The following is a 16,892-nucleotide window of genomic DNA, read 5'->3' on the forward strand; positions in this document are numbered from 1 at the left end:
CAATCTGTAATCTATTTTAATCTATACAAAATCTGGATAACTCATAAAATTGAGGATTAATTTGATAATTTACTTGTTTTATTTGAAATTAATCCTTTTGAGTTGTTTGAAATTTAATTTAAAAAATAATTTTTAAAATTTTCAATTCATTTATCACTTTTATAAATTTTCATTCTCACATAACTTTTTAAATCTAAGATGTGAATTAATTAGGCAAATAAAAATTGATATTAATTTAATATTTTTTTTATCTAAACCTAATTTATCATTTATCATGTATTTAAGATATATAATATAATTCACCTAGAGATAGCAACAGATAAGATACATAAATAATTCTACCCGACGATGAATATTTTCAAAATCTAAACTCGCTAGAATTCATCTCAAATCCATTTATTATTATCTAAAAAATACCTAAATTTATTAAATTTTATATATTTTAATTAATAATTTATGAAAAAATTATTTTTTATTAATAATTTATTTTTTAAAAAATTCAATAATTTTATAAAATATTTAAATTTTATTTTATTTAAAATAAAAATATAAAATTTATAAATACTATTATAAAAACATATATTTTATATTTAATTACGTATTTATATAATAAGTTCAGTAGCAGATACCAACATGTAAAATCTAAGTTTTTAAATTCTAATATATTCCAAACTCAATTATATATTATTCAAACTCATCCTATTAAGGTTCTGTCAAATCTAGTATCTGTAAAAATTTAACCCATGATCATCCTTAAATCGCCTATTAAATATATGAGACTTATATATTTATGTCTTACGTCCATAATAAATTGAGTTTAAACAAAAATTTCTCATCAATTTATTATAATAAAATTTCTTTAAATTCCATCCCTCCAATAAAATTAAAAAAAAAAACTCTTACATAAACTTGATCTATCATAAATTCAAGATACAAATATATAGATATAGAACATATATATTTAATAGGTGAATCCTATCATATACTTATATTTTGAATCTATAATATATCGAGTTTGGACAAGAAAAATTAAAAAAAACAAAGCAATAATAAAAATATAATTTGAGGGATGTTGATGATACTAAGAAGCCTTAAAATCCAAGGAAACATGAATTTAATTTGGTTGGTGATGTTATGAGGAAAAATTCACTTTTTAATTAATATGGAATGTCACGAGAAACATTTCTGCATTAGTAAATAATTAACTTTGATTGCATTATTGGACCATAAAATATATTTAGTTATTAGGATTTTTTGTTTTATATTTTGTTTTATTTTGTCACATGAGGATGATTATGATATGATATTTATCCATTATATTATTATAATGTTATATACAGGTAAGCAATTCACTATCAGAACTCACATCACCTTACCTATTGGGTATTATTAAAATTGCTAATTAATCACAAAAGAAAAAAAAATAAAAAGAGTTTAATTGAGACTTTATGCTAAAACCATTCTTTATATGGTGAAATAATTCATGTGAATGACAACAATCACAATCACATTCCATAATAGAATCTTCTCAATCTCTCCGACGATTTTGCAGCTAATCAAACCATCTCAATGTCGCAAATTTTCATTTTTAACATATAATTAAAGATTCAATGAAGAGAGAATGCATTGAGTCTAACTCGATCTTAAAAGCTAACTCAAGCAAAAGAATTTTATCCAAATCTTATATTTAGTACAAATATCTTATCCCATCTTATTGGATGGAATTAAAAAAAGGGTTGAGATTGATATAAGGCAAGTATATAGAAATCAATCACATAACAAATCTCTCTCTGTGTAGAAGAAGCAATCTCCTATATAGCTAATAGGGTTGAAACGTATATGAAGACAAATATTTGCTTACCTGTTTTAATTTGTATTTTTCCCACATTTTCGCAATACCATCATTTCGATGAGCATCCAGTCAGTCTCATTTGACAAAAATTTATGTTCAATTTTCAGATTTTTCAAATTCTGAATCATGCTCCATTCACCTTCAAACAGGTGGTGTGCAATTTTCATAGAGATAGAAACCTTCTCAATCTTGCATAGACTTGTGGAGAGACTAGACAATTTCAGAATGCTCACTCACTTGTATATATATCAATCCTAGCTCTCTCTCTCTCTCTCTCTCTCTCTCTCTATATATATATATATATATATATATATATATATATATATATATATGTATGTATGTATGTATTGTACATTATTGAAAGAGGTGTATGATGAAGAATTTTGATGCTTAGTTCATTTTAAGGTATTAAATTAAAATAGGAGATATTGATTTAGTGATTTAAGAAAGTAAGACTGTCGCACCGTAAGGTCTCCTTAATTTCAATTATAAATTGAGTTAGTTCAATTTTAATATATTTTGACTTAAAACTAGACTTTTGCCATATCTAGCTACATGGGATGCCACAACTCAAAATAGAGGCACAATAAATGTCGTCTAATATTGTTTTAAGATAAAATATTTGTGCTAAATATAAAATTTGAGTAATTCTTCTTCCTTTTAGTTAGTTTTTGAGGTTGAATTAGGTACGATCTATTCTTTCTAAATAATTAAGAATTATGATAATGAAGGTGATTTAAGGAAGGGTAAAAACTCTATACAACACTAGAATCTAAAAGTGTATAGGAAGAGGCAGCATCAATATAAGGTAATGGAAGAGACAAGGTAAGAGCAGGGTATGCGTATGGAGAGTATTGTTTTGTTGTAATGATTAAAGGGCACACATGTGAATGGGTGGGTACTTGATTTGTCTCTGTACAAAGGAGACAATGTTGGAAGCAAGGAGCCAACCTCCCAATTTGCAATATATATCTACTGTGATTTTCACATACTTGCTGGACATATAACATCTCGTGACCCTTTCAATACTGCAAATTGGTACCTACCTAGCTAATTATCCATATCTCTTCATCAATTTTTAGTTAATTACCACTATTTTTAAAAAAATATATAAAAAAAACCCTAATAAATCAAATAATATTTAATAGGTTATACAATGGAAGCTAGCTATCTTTTCCTCTTAAATAACTCTCACTAATAAATTGAGTAACGTTTAATAGATAGCTTCTCTTTTTTTTTATATATATATATATATATATATATATATATATATATATATATATATATATATATATATATATATATATATATATATTTGACTCTGATAAAGGTTTGAACTTGAGACCTCATAACTTTGAAAATAACTCTAATACAATTAAGTTAATGCTAATTGGTGGTATCATAACTTAACAAAATTTCTTAATTGATACATAAGGAGATTCAAACTAAATAAAAACATGTTTAATCTTTTACCTTTAAATGTAGAAAAAGATTAATTTAATTGACAATTAATTACTACTATATTTATATATTTTTTTTTTTTTTTTTTTATTTAATTTAAATTAATTTTTAATTATGGTAAGAGAGATTAAAAAAATGCATTAAATGATAATTTTTTTTTTTTTTTTTATATAAAAAAAAAAAATTAAAAAATAAAATTATTAAATAAATTTAAACAATTGATTTAATATATTACAAGACAAATATTTTGAATATTAATTTTTTAAAATAATTAAAGACATATACTCATTTGACAGATTTAAATTAAAATTTCTATTTCTCTGATCCTTTTCCAACTCAAGAATGATTACAAAATAAAATGGATTAAAAGGTGCATCTAGCATAGTATTTGGAATGTTAGAGTGCATGATGGGTATGAAGAGATTTAAATTCCCAAGGGAAAACAATATGATTAATAGAGAAATGAAATTGTGATTAGGTTAGATTAGATGTTGGAGAAGGGTACAATAAAGGCACGTGTGGAGAGAGAGAGAGGACAAAGGTGAGTGGGTGGTGAGATAGAGAGAGAGAAGAGGGAAAGAACAAGAGGAAGAGAGGAATAGGCTATAAAGGTCCCCCGTGAGGAGAGTTTGGAGGCATTCCAAATATCACAACTAAACATCCTTTTGTTGGTTTTCTCTCTTTCACTAGTTTCGATGGTCATTTTTTGCACTTCCTTCCCATCACGAGTTCATCATTCCCCATTTTCCTCTTGTCATCCTCTCTTTCTTTCTTTCCCCAAAGCACCCTTTCTCTAATATGGCTAAACATTTATTTTATTATGTTTTTAATCGATTATCAAAAATTTAGATAATAAATTATCTATAAAGTGGTAAGATTTCGACTTTAAATCTCAACTGGAGCTAATTATATCAAAAAATTTATTTTTAATGCTTCACTTGCTTTTTTACGTATTAATATTCTTTTAGAAGGGGTGAGAGTTAAACGCTTATAAAAAATATTTATTCTAATCATCGGTTTCTACATCTGAAATAAGGTAGAAGAGCATCCATTTCATTTTATTCAAAGTGAAAAGTGATATATTAAAAATATTTTCCATTGCTGAAAGAAATTGTAGGAAATATTCTTTCAAAACAAATGGAGACTCCACAGTTTTATTTCAAAGCAATTTATTGGCCTTGGAATTGTATATATTTAAAAACAAAATGATGAAAAGCACTACAGATAATATATAATTTATTCATCTTTTTCTTAAGAAAAAATAAAGAGTGAAAATGAATTATTATAAATTTATAATAATATAATTTACTTATTTTTGTCTTGAAAAATAAAAATAACAAAGAAACAATTTAAGGAAGAGCCAACAATTCTTTTTCGCGTAGATATAACTAATTAAGGCAATATTTGGTAACATCTTGTTGTAATTTAATCAAGAAATAAGATACCTTTAAATATTTCTTTAATGATTTTTCAGGCTGTTGAAATGAATTTTTCTTCTGTTTAATTTTTCAAGTTATTATTAGTGCATGACACAACTGGGATAAATAATTAACAAATAAATTTAGGCCAGTAAAATAATTTTAGCTAATGTCTTGAAAAGGTATTTTAGTATAATTAGAAAAAAAAAGAGCTAAAATTATTCATAATATTAAAAAATTCCAATAAGTGAAAAGAAATTATATAGAGATGCCTAAATTAGCGAGATGGGATCCAATAGATATGTTTCATGCATGAAAGGATAAATTAATGACGTAATATACATATATAATTATATATGTAATTATCCCAAAGTGATATTATTATCATTTAAAAAATAAATAAATACAATTATATATTTATATAATATATATATTTGTAATACTTCTTAATTAAGTATTTGAAAGGGCATAGAGGTAACTCCACGCACAATCTATATTATATTTTGCTGTGAAGAAACTGAGGCAGTCATGTGGGAAAAAAACAGGAGAATCATATAGATTTGAGAGCTTCATCCCCTCTGTAAACAGCCTCAAAGCCAGGCAGAGAGTTGATATATAAAAGAAGAAGAAGAAGAGGAGGAGGAGGAGGAGAGGGTGGTAAAAAAGAGAGGCAGCTGAAGTTTTTCTTTTCTTTTATTCAATTGTTTTTTCAAGAAAAAAAAAAAGGAAGGAATTAACCATGATTTCCAGGGAGGACAAGAGAGCAGCACTGCATGAGAAGCTTCAACTTCTTCGTTCCATTACTAATTCTCATGCTGTAAATCCCTCTATCTTTCTGTGGCCTTTGCTTCCATTGGTTTAATACATGCAGTTTCCCCATAATTCATCAATTTATATATAAAGATTTCAATATATCATTTTATATAAAGATCTCTATTTAAAGAAAACCACAATTCTCCCTTCAATTTCACCTCTAAATATCACCTTTTTTTCTTTATTTTTCCAACAATAAAATTGATTTTTTTTTTCGTTCTTGTCATCCTTAATTAATTTTTTTGTTATTCTTGTCTAATTTCTAGCTACCGGAGGCAAAATTATTGCTTCATCTATCATATGAAAGCCAGAAGGAAAGGAAGTTAAGGAATTAAAGAGGAGAATTTAATTTTATGAACTTGTTCTAACAAAGGTTTGTGCATGTAACAGCTAAACAAAACCTCAATCATAGTTGATGCAACTAAGTACATTGAAGAGCTAAAACAGAAGGTAGAGAGACTGAATCAAGATATGGAAGCTGCACAAACTTCGAGCCACAGAAATCCATTGCCTATGGTACGAAATTTTATCCTTTCTATTATTAATTATTCCTTTTCTTTATCTCATCCCCGCAGGCAACAGGATAAAGACCTTCTTCTTTATCGATCTTTTCGACAATAATTAATATTATTTCTTTATTTTTGTATTTTATTAAAAACCCCGTAATTCTTTTTTTTTTTTTTCGCAGGTTACAGTAGAAACCCTAGAGAAGGGTTTTCTAATAAACGTATTTGTAGATAGGAGTTGCCCTGGCTTGCTTGTCTCCATATTGGAAGCATTTGAAGAACTGGGTCTTAATGTTCAAGAAGCTAGGGTTTCTTGCACTGATAGTTTTCGATTACAAGCTGTTGGAGGAGAGGTAGGAGAAGAACTACATCTTTTTCATTTTCCTTTTTTTTTTTTTTTCCTATTATGAATACTCATTTTGTTATAATTAAAGCAAGCCATATAACCTGTGTGAGATAAGCTAATTCTTGGACAATGATCCATATGGGAAATTTATATATTTCAGTTAGTTTTCCGTTATATATTGCTAATATTGGAATTTGGAAATCATCATTAATTTTCTTTTCTTGTTATTATTTTCTCATTTAGCTTCTTTGTTGTGAGGCTTACTCTAGTCAGTCATGTCTTCTTGTTGCTTTCAAGCTACCGTATTTTATAGGTTTGCATTGCTTGTGCATTTTAACTGTGGAGTAGTAGTCATTTACTGTCTTTGTGCGTATCATATGGTGGCCACCAGCTCAGTGGGGTCTTTTTACCCTTTCTCCATTTATTGAATTATTTCAATTTATAAATTGCATGGTGGATATATATATATATATATATTTCTTGCGTTAATTTCTATTTATCATACATTTAAAATATGAACTTGTAAATTTTATCATACATTTTGCATCTTAAATAATCTAGTATACATAAAATTTTCTACATGAGTATTTTTTATATTGATTGTGTCGTAATAATAATGTCAAAGATAACGTTTTTGTGTGATTAATTTTGCAGAACGAAGAACAAGGTGAATGCATTGATGCTCATGTGGTGAAACAAGCAGTGTTGCAAGCTGTTAAGAACTGGAATGAAAGTACTGAACAAGAGTAATAATATGTCGTAAAATCAAAGTCTTGTTTTATAAATTGACTAATATCCTTTATTGTAATTTTAATTTGCATGATCACTTCTTTAATCTCTTGTTGAAGCTAGCTAATAGCTAGTTAATTATGTTGGGAACGTTGTTAATCAAAGGATTAAATGTTCCGAATTTAAGTTTTATAACTCCAAAGACAAATTTAGAAATGAAATGCACTAAAATCATTATTAAAATTATAAAGTCTTAAGCTTGAATCATAATTAAAGTTATATGAATAATTAAAAAAATTAAATGGATGTTAGGAGTACAAGAATCGAAGTGAAAATCATGACTGCAAGAGTCCTTTCTTGTTTTCTTGCAAAGAAAATGCAAAACAATCTCAAATTGTTTAGGGTAGGATGACACCATTCATGTGAAATGAAAATTGGTACTATAATCAAAACAATGATAAGATTATCACAAGTTGTTTGGCAATAGCACTTGGGTTTTTGTTTTCATGTGAAGTTCAAAAGAATAAAAAAAAAGGATTCCATTATGATATAGGTCTGGCTGGCCATTCACATCATTTCATCTAGGAAAATTGTACACTATATCAATTTAATTATTTCTGCTATATATTTCTAAACATTTTTTATTTTTCTTTTTTTAATTTTTTTTTCTAAAATTAAGATTTTTCTGATTTTGGTCTAATTTAATTTTAATTCGGTTTGGATTCTGGCCCATACCCGAGTCTTTTTTTTTTGGGCAAAGCCCATACCCGAGTCTAGGCCTATATAAACTTAAACAAATTATCTGCTATAAGGAACTGTCAATTAGACTAATGGCTTTATATGACAGAAGCATAGTAAACTGTTAAAGCTTCGATCGTGGCAGAAATTAATGTATCTTTTTGATTCACAACAGCATAATATATTTGATTTTAAATTTATTGATTCATTTTTAATACATTAGTAATATTTAAAGAACAAAGATATCGAGATTTAAACTCTTTATTTTTTTTTTTACAATAAAATAGACATTTAATATTGATTTTATTGATGAATACTTTGGAAAAATGGATTAATTCCACACATTAATTCTTGGTAATTTTGTCTCAAGCAATGGCCTCATTTCTCCTTCTGCTTTTGGCATCCATCAAAAATGCCCTTGTGATTTGAACAGATAGATGTGGGTTTTTGGATACAAAAGTTTCATATTTAGCAGAAAAAACTAAATCCTCCAAGTTCTTAACAATGAAATTCAAGGCAGTCTCCTTCAATATTTTGTTGGAACACACATCTGAGATCTCTAGGACATCAAGAGCATTAGAAGAGACGAGGGATCTAAGCATGTATCTCTCACAGAATTTCAGCAAGAATGGAATTTCATATTTATCTGCTGCTAGTGTCAATGAGTAGATATGCTTCTCCACCTTCTCTGCAGCCAAGCTTCCACTGTAGAGAAATTCCAGGAGAGACTCCAGCTCTTCATGGTTTAACTCAGGAATTGTTATTGTGTCATTTGCTGGGGCTTTGCATGCATCTGAATCTAGCATGTTCTTGAATATTTCTGATCTTGCTGCCTAGCCATACCATAGAAATTTATAATTAGGAATTTAAATAAGTTAAGCTACTCGAATTCAACTTTAAAAAATATATATATATTTGAGTATTTTGAATATTTCATCAAACTGAGTTCGAGCTTTAATTAAGAAAAAAGTTGATCGAGTCGAATCAAGTTTTGAACTTTTTAGCTTAAGATTTGAGTCGAGCTCAAGTTTGACACTTTATTGATTCGATTACACCCTTATTTATATTATACATAATAATAATGTATATTATATTATCCTTCCATTGTCAAGAACTCAAATTAAAGAAAGAAAGAAAGAAAATACATATACATATGGGTGAGAAGGCCAAGGGGAGAGATTCACCAGTAACGCTCTGTGCGCAGAAATGGAAGGACCACCATTGCCAGGTTTGAGTTGGATGTCAGTAAGAATTCGATCTCTAAATAAAGAAACAAATCCACTGAGGAAATTTATTTTTTCATTCAGTTCATCTTCTGTTTCCTTCATGTTGTTCATCCATTTTGGAAGATTTGCTAGTGGCTGAGGCTGAGTAAAGAAATTACGACCAAAGCTCAGCATATGTATGTATGTATGTATTTAAATCATGCAGTCTTTACAATGAAAGGTTAGAAGTCAATTTTAATTTAAAATTAATTTTTAATAATATCTCATTAATATATTTAATAACTTTTTAAAGATAATTTTAATAATATTATCAAACAGAAGTGAATATAAAATTAATTTTTGCTTTATTATAATGGATTAAATTATAAAAGAAATTGAAGATATTAATAATTCTATTAATTTCTATATAATCATCCATAAAAATAAAAATTTTGGAAAACTAAAATGGAATTAAATTTTAAAATTTCAAAGATTATAGACTAATATACAAATCACACAGACCAAAATTACTAATTTTGTGACAATAAATAAAAAATAATAAAATGCATACTATTGAAAACTCTAGGGGATGTTTTGTAACTAGTTACTGATAAAAGAGAAGAAAAATAAAGATAATTATCAACTGCAAAAACCAGTATAAATAAATCAATCAGAAGAAACAAAAGATAGTAGAGCTTGCCTTGCACGAATTTGGGAAAGAAACAACAGAAGTATTGGCTTTGTCACTTCCTTTATCGTTTTCAAATTTGTTCATCAAAGTGATTACAGTTTTAGCTCCGTCATAGCATGATCCACATATGGTATTTCTTGGAGGCCTAAGAATAGAAGGCATGGAGCTACAAATAGAGCAATCCATTTTCCTCTTTGTTGGGATACCCAGAAGAAAGAAAAATATGAAGATGATGTTAAAGGTGAGGAGGAGGAGGAGGTGGAGGAGGTGGAGATGGGTTTCTTTTGTTGAGTTCAATTCATACTCTTGCCAACTTTCATTATTATTATTATAAAGGTTTGTTAGACCATATTCCATTTGCTTGTTAATTAATTTGATGAAGGGGACAACTTTATGATTGCTTTATGTTGATTATTCTACATAATTTTAACTTGAATGAAATGTCCATAACAGCCTTAAGTGGAAGATGTAACTCTTTATTCTTTAATAAGGCCATCTAATTGCTTTTTGAGGTTAATTTCAAGATTAACAAGACAAATTCTTGCAAAACCAGTGGATGGTCAAAGGTTTAGTTTCTTCAAATAAGCCTTTCATTTTTCAAGTTACTGAAGGAAAAAAGAAAACTTAGGTAAGGGTATAATTGTCAAAGAATGAAAAGAAATGGAAGGCGAAGGGTGTTGTTGTCAATTAATGAAAGAATGTGAAGTTGGTTGGGTTGAGTGAGTAGTTTTAAAGGAAAGCCCCTTAATAAACAATCACTTGGATAGGAAAAGAATCAAGAAATTAGGAAGAAGAAAGGGACTTTCCAACCTAACAACAGCCAGTATCTGTGAGGCAAGCACGTCTAGTTAATCACTTCTCTAACCCCAAGGACCCTCCACCATGTAGATGTAGCTCTTTTAGTCCAGGTTGGCTTAACTTAGCAGCCCACCTTCCCTAATGATTGGATAGAGTTGATAAGCTATGTAAAAATATCTTTAATTTAGTCTCAAATCAATTTATAGATTTAAATCATTTAATCGAAACGGTCAATTTCGAGTAAAATCATAAAAAAAGTCATATTAATTCCCAATTTTAAAACAAATTATACTTCATGGGGTTGACAGATGAAATCAAAATTTATTTTATCTTCCATTAGGAAATGCATTTTATTAAAAGACAGCCTAGTTGTATCTGAAACTTCTATTCCACCAACTGCATCAGCTGAAAGGGACTTCAAGTTCCATTTCCCTTTTTAATGGAACTCCCAAGTTTCTATATCACCTCAATATGGTATACAGATTAGGATAAAGAACTTATTTTCATGAGCTGCTTGTTGGTAACTCGAGTGATAATTGAGTAACGGAATTATGGCAATTAGGTGGATAACATTTGCTCAAATAATTGTCAAGATATGCAATTAAACAATCAATAGCTTTCACTCTACTCTCGTGAACCAGAAACACAGCAAAATAATTATTGCTCTAATTCTAATCAGCTGGTTTCAGGGGAGATTAGTACTGTTCTGTAATACATCTCTAATTCTAATTATTGCTCAAGGATCTCTAAAACATCTCTTTTTAATTCATGATAGGGGGTGCACCATACACAACCAAACTATCTATAGAAGAACAGGGATACCCTGAAAATCGTATACAAGCATCATATTTTTCTGCACGAAGGTGGAGAATTTACCATCTTCTCAGATCCTATCATGCAATTAATTTTGCTTCATCAGTTTCAGGTATTATAATGTCAAGCCTCATCATAGGCTTGTATTTTTCAGGGATTTGTGCACCTGCTTGCATGCACATTTCAACTACTGCTGGAGCTTTTCCATAAAACTTTTTGAGTGCGCTCTTCAATGGAGGCCCTTTGGGGTCTCTAACATGCCACACATAATTGGGTGGGATAACTTCCTCAACAGTAGCATCCTGCCAACCATGTTTTCCATCCCTCCACTGGTGCTTGTATTCCCCACAAAGCTTAACATTGTGACCCCAAGGTCCCACATGCACCTCTGAGCAATATCCACATGCCTTCACAGTGTATTTCCTCATTAACTTCCTCACACCCCATCTAACAATTTCATATGCATCAATGGTTTCCTGTGCAATCTTTGGTACATCTTCCAACAAAGGAGGTGAAAATCGCTCACAAGCCCTATATGTATCAAAATCAATAAGGGTAGATGGATTTGCAGAACGCCATGGCGTCGGCTCCTCAACATATCCACCTCTGTCTATCACTTTCTTTCCAAGCATTCTGATTGGATTAGTTCTTCTGCGAGAAGGATATTCTGGTATATCCACACCAGCTTGGATGCAAAGTTCAACAACAGCTGGAATCCTGTCATAGTCAAACCGAGTTTCATGTTTGATGCGCCGACCAAAAGGATCATAAAGATGATATGACTCAATGGGGACAAGTACATCATTGATGGAACCCTTGATCCATGAGTGGGAACTGTGGCGCTTAGCACTGCTCGGACCAAGGCAATCCTGAATATGGTGACCTGTATGGGCCACATGAACCTCTGAGCATGCACTGCACACAAATTATAGCATGTTAATGTCCAAGATAGACAACAAAGCAAAGAAATTTGCATGAATTAACCATTAGATAATTAAACTATCAAAAGTCCAACTTGCCTGCAACCATATACAGGAATAACATGCAAGAGCTGTGCAACTCCTTTTATCAATACTTTCCAGGCATCCAGTACCTCATGCGCAACAGGAATCAGATCAGGGACAAGTAATCCATTTTTCGGAGGTTCAAGGGGCTTCTCAATACCCATTTCTGCAAGTTTTTTGTCCTTCCTTGCAGCCTTCTTGATCAGACTGAAAGGAATGGGATAGGGCTTCTTTTTTTGCTTTGGTAGTACTGGTGGAAGATCCACATTCTGTGGATATGATTCTTGTTTCTTGACTGTTCGATCTTTTTGGGGTTTCTGGCTGGCATTGAAGACAGTCCTGGAAATTTTAGGTACACCTTTCTGAAGTTTCTGAAGCCCAAACTGAAACTGGAATGAAACATGAGTGTTAGAATAATAATAGTTTGTGGAAAATGATCCTATTCCCAGGACAAAACTCAGACTGAAAGTCATGGAAATGGTTCAACATAACTGAATTGCAACAAAAAGCCTGATAGGTGTTGAGTTGTATTGCCATAACTGGCACTACTATATTACACAATTACATAAGGAAGGCAATTCATGTTTGGTTTAGTAGCTTCACACAAAAGAAAAAAGGCATATACAAGAAGGATTATAAGACCTTCAACCTAAGCTTTTCTGAACTTAGAGCTGACGTTTGAAGCCTTTGGAACTCCATGATGCCCAAGCAAAGACCTGCAAAATGTAAGCCAAGTTAATTCATGTTAATGAAGGAATTCTACTGCATTCTTTGGCTTTCTTTCCCCTTTTGCACTGTCTTTTACACCATAGCATTTAGAAGAAAATATGGGTGCTCAAAAGTTCATTTGTGAAACAGCTTAACTTTTTGGTAAAAACATGCACCTACTAAAGCATCCGTACTGCACTTAATGGCAAGCAATAGTATAAAAGAAAAACAAGAATAGTTCACCTTTTGAAGATGGATTCCATGAAGTAGGAGGTACCGCTGACAGCTGCTGAACCATTTATATACGAAAGTATATCCTGTGTATTTGTTGTCTCCTTGCAAGATCAACCAGACACTGCAACTGTATCATCAAAACAAATTTAATGGGCCAATCATCTAACTGATAATAAGATTTATAATCACAACCATTACAAAGCGCAAACTTGAATCTGGCATTATCATCTTTTCCATTTTTTTTAAACACTGGTCACTGAGTAAACATTTTATTAATTTACAAACAATAAAAATAACAAAATAAACACAAGGATCTCCATCACCATCCAACAAAGATTTACAAGAAAAGTTACTATTTGGAAATATAAGATAATTTATTTCTTGAAACTTGATAGGGTAGGAAAAAATACAGCAACATATGATGTCAACTAAGACCCTGAATGAGTGCATAACTCAAATTCTTTAAGCAGCCATGCTTTTCACGAGCAGTTTAAATATATTTCCTCTATTAACATTTCTATATAGTAATTTCTACAAACACATTGTGAGCTTAAACTGAAGCCAATCGAATTACCAGAGCATCCCCCCATTACAACTGCAGATATCGGTTCCCTTTCTTAGAGCATTTTTTTTCTTGGATGCATTGCACCAAATTTTCCTATTGTAGGACAAGACTACACTGGGAAAATATAAGCACTAACTACCAAAAAAAATCTTGTATGAATATCCCATAAACTGGCTGCTAATAAACTTTAGCTCCCCTCATATTTAGCTGCAACAAATATGCAATTACCGTATTAATAGTCTCAATTCGAACATACAAATGAACCAATCATCAGAAATCAAGCCAAACGAGGAAAACCAAAAAGAGAAGCAAATAGAGTTGAGAAAAATTAGCAGCTGAAGGCAGCTTCATAAACCCCATAAATTACCAAAAGCCGAAAAGGGCATCATCGATTAATAGATAAAAGCAAAAGAAAAATACAATAAGGAGGAAAATACCACGTACCCAGATGGATTTCTGAGCCCCGACGTTTGTTTCCTACCAGGACTGTGTAAAAGAGAGAACTTTTTTTTTTTTTGCTCTTTTTTCCAATCAATCTATCCAGCTTAGCTAATTCGACAGACCAGCAAGCGAAATGAAGTGAGAAGAAAGGTAAATGATGGAATAAAATGGAGGGGAAAATGCTTGACACCAAGTAACTAATGAGAAACGCTACCCAGTGAGCCAGTCTCAACGAAGACACTTCACTCGTTTCCTCTCAAATATCGATCCTGTGATGGAGGGCGATTTGTAATTTCCCTGGTTTTTTGCTTAGTTTTTAGTACTTTCCCTTTTATTTTCTGTCCTTTTTTCTTTGCTAAAATTTACCTGCGTTCCTGTTTTTATTTCTTTTTTTTTTATATTCTCTTTTTTATTTAATTTTAATTTTAACTATTTATTTCTTTCACAACTTCCTCACGAAAAAAAATTTTTTTTTGGCAAAGCCAATTATCAAATCAATAAAAAAAGGTATTCATTGAAAATTGTAATTAAAAAAAAAAGAAACTTTAATGTCACAAAAAAAAAAATGAATCTTTAAAAAATGATGTAGAACATGAATTGATTTAAATTAATTGATACCACATTTCTCTTCTAAAACAAAAAATTAAAATTCAGTTACAGAAGAAAAAAATTTTTTAAAAAAGTACATGGCTCTTGCCCTTTACTTCAATTTGACTAATCAGGTTCTTCCTTCACATTCCTTTCCTTCATCTTCTTCCTTGTGCAACACATTAGCCAGAGCATAACTCCCGGAGTTATTTGGCTCTTGATCTATTACTTGGCGAGTCTAACACCCCTGTGCAATCTGCATGAACCCAATAATGCCCCAAGAACAGCATCATCACGCTCAAGTTGAGGCGTTTCAGAGACCACTTTCATTGCCCTGTTCACTTGTCCTGCAAAGCCTAGGATGTCACAAGGCAGGAAAAATTTTCAGCCCTTGGTTCTATTGTGAGGAAGCATTAATTCTCAATTAAATAAGATCAACTTTAATTAAGTATGGAATAGTGATAATTAAAATTTTATTATTTAGCAAATTACCTCAAACAGCTTGAGTAATTTTCTGACCATCGGGCTGGGTTGTAGCAAACTACTAGCCGTTCAGATGTCCGCCTCTAATGGTATCCACACAGACTGATTGTGAGGAAATTCTCCAAGACACTCTTAAGGAATATTGAGAGTTTTGAGTACTAGCTCTTTTCTTTCTTCTCTCACTAGTCAAGAATGGAAGACAATCTTTTCTATTTATAGGGAACAACCTTTTATAATTATAAATTTAACCCTTTAAATTTGTTAAATATAAATTGATCCTATATAGGAATTATAATTCATATAATTAATTTCTATAATTCTAGAAACTTTAAATTAAATCTACACTTAATTATTAGTACATTAAGCAGTGTAAATAAAACTTATACTTCAGTCCTTAAGTCTCTTGAATTATTTTAATCAAGTCCAACTTGATAATCCAATTTAATTTCTCACTTACAGTCTTTATGTGTGTAACCCATTAGGTTCCTAATATGTTGGCCACAAATATAATTAAATAAAATTAATACTTTAATTTTATCATCAATTCACAATTGATTAATTATATTTGTAGATCATTATTGACATCTAGCAATGTGTAACGACCACTCAAATATTAGAATTTGTCAAAGAGGTTTGACTAATCTTTCTGTGATCAGTCTGTCGGTGTAATTAATATCCCTTCATCATAATATTTCGATTTATACATTAATGTATGGAATGTGTCTGCTATGTATAAATCATTTCTGTCCTCCAAATATGATTGATTAATTAAATAAGATCTTAATCTTATTTTATCCTGTGCAAGGATTTAACAATCCATACTGGCCAAGAACAATTGAAATATTTTCCTTAATTACCTAAGGTGATGAATTCTATCTTGACAATTAAATATCTCCATGTAGTTCATACTATATCCAACAGTTGCCACATTCGTTGTCTTTGTATAGAATGACATGTGAGCAGTATCAAAATACAGTAATTCCTATATAAGATAACTTAATGTCTCAAGTCTAAGGATCATTTACATGACTATCACGTGAGTCTTTCCATAGACACAAGTAAACTTCCATATGGAATCCTCGTGCGGGTCAGTTCAGTGAACTTGTCACCACAAGCACTTACACGTTGGTTCTAGGTATCTCACATACCTCAGCTTAATGAGAACTACTGCTTTCTTTCATAAAGGAAATAATGCAATGTGTACTGGTCTCAACGGTTATATCAATGTCCAATCTCAATATAACATTGACCAGAAACATTTTGGAACAATGCTATAATGCAGTCGGAATCTCATAATTATAACAACATTATAATTTTTACTGCTATGCATATAAGTCTCATGGACTTTATCTTTATTAATTAATATTCATTACAATTAAATTAAAACATTAAAGATAAAGCAGCCTTTTATTAAAAATAAAGTATATACATGTATTAAGTGATCACACATGCAACTAATATATTGGCTGCAGTGCACATACACTAACAATCTCCTACTT

General features: G+C 30.4%; 3 protein-coding genes across 3 annotated transcripts; 1 reads left to right on the forward strand and 2 right to left on the reverse strand.

The window, feature by feature from the left end:
- The first annotated feature begins 5,345 nt into the window (after positions 1–5,345).
- On the forward strand, positions 5,346–7,311 carry LOC110670786 (transcription factor bHLH61-like). Its single transcript, XM_021832964.2, has 4 exons — positions 5,346–5,548; positions 5,935–6,060; positions 6,233–6,403; positions 7,051–7,311. The coding sequence occupies exons 1-4, from the start codon at positions 5,471–5,473 to the stop codon at positions 7,144–7,146; spliced, it is 471 nt and encodes a 156-aa protein (XP_021688656.1). The 5' UTR covers positions 5,346–5,470; the 3' UTR covers positions 7,147–7,311.
- An 836-nt stretch (positions 7,312–8,147) lies between these two features.
- On the reverse strand, positions 8,148–10,107 carry LOC110670841 (BTB/POZ domain-containing protein At3g56230-like). Its single transcript, XM_021833116.2, has 3 exons — positions 9,769–10,107; positions 9,048–9,230; positions 8,148–8,696 (listed from the first exon to the last, which is right to left on the reverse strand). Exons 1-3 carry the CDS (start codon positions 9,943–9,945, stop codon positions 8,229–8,231), a joined length of 828 nt encoding a protein of 275 aa, XP_021688808.2. The 5' UTR covers positions 9,946–10,107; the 3' UTR covers positions 8,148–8,228.
- Positions 10,108–11,129: 1,022 nt separating this feature from the next.
- On the reverse strand, positions 11,130–14,612 carry LOC110670845 (APO protein 1, chloroplastic). The gene is made up of 5 exons (XM_021833123.2): positions 14,326–14,612; positions 13,326–13,443; positions 13,017–13,090; positions 12,390–12,763; positions 11,130–12,285 (listed from the first exon to the last, which is right to left on the reverse strand). The coding sequence occupies exons 2-5, from the start codon at positions 13,378–13,380 to the stop codon at positions 11,451–11,453; spliced, it is 1,338 nt and encodes a 445-aa protein (XP_021688815.2). The 5' UTR covers positions 13,381–13,443; positions 14,326–14,612; the 3' UTR covers positions 11,130–11,450.
- Between the last annotated feature and the right edge of the window lie 2,280 nt (positions 14,613–16,892).

The sequence above is a fragment of the Hevea brasiliensis genome, chromosome 14, assembly GCF_030052815.1.
Source record: "Hevea brasiliensis isolate MT/VB/25A 57/8 chromosome 14, ASM3005281v1, whole genome shotgun sequence".
NCBI lineage: Eukaryota > Viridiplantae > Streptophyta > Magnoliopsida > Malpighiales > Euphorbiaceae > Hevea > Hevea brasiliensis.

What these genes read in the sequence shown, in the direction of transcription:
- LOC110670845 (XM_021833123.2), bottom strand. Translation starts at nt 13,380, where the DNA reads ATGGTTCAGCAGCTGTCAGCGGTACCTCCTACTTCATGGAATCCATCT. An exon ending in ATGGAATCCATCTTCAAAAG is followed by an intron (nt 13,091 to 13,325) that starts GTGAACTATTCT and finishes TACATTTTGCAG; the next exon opens with GTCTTTGCTTGGGCATCATG. An exon ending in CAGAAAAGCTTAGGTTGAAG is followed by an intron (nt 12,764 to 13,016) that starts GTCTTATAATCC and finishes GTTTCATTCCAG; the next exon opens with TTTCAGTTTGGGCTTCAGAA.
- LOC110670841 (XM_021833116.2), bottom strand. Translation starts at nt 9,945, where the DNA reads ATGGATTGCTCTATTTGTAGCTCCATGCCTTCTATTCTTAGGCCTCCA. An exon ending in CTTTCCCAAATTCGTGCAAG is followed by an intron (nt 9,231 to 9,768) that starts GCAAGCTCTACT and finishes TTCTTTACTCAG; the next exon opens with CCTCAGCCACTAGCAAATCT. An exon ending in CTGCGCACAGAGCGTTACTG is followed by an intron (nt 8,697 to 9,047) that starts GTGAATCTCTCC and finishes TGGTATGGCTAG; the next exon opens with GCAGCAAGATCAGAAATATT.
- LOC110670786 (XM_021832964.2), top strand. Translation starts at nt 5,471, where the DNA reads ATGATTTCCAGGGAGGACAAGAGAGCAGCACTGCATGAGAAGCTTCAA. An exon ending in CCATTACTAATTCTCATGCT is followed by an intron (nt 5,549 to 5,934) that starts GTAAATCCCTCT and finishes TGCATGTAACAG; the next exon opens with CTAAACAAAACCTCAATCAT. An exon ending in TACAAGCTGTTGGAGGAGAG is followed by an intron (nt 6,404 to 7,050) that starts GTAGGAGAAGAA and finishes TTAATTTTGCAG; the next exon opens with AACGAAGAACAAGGTGAATG.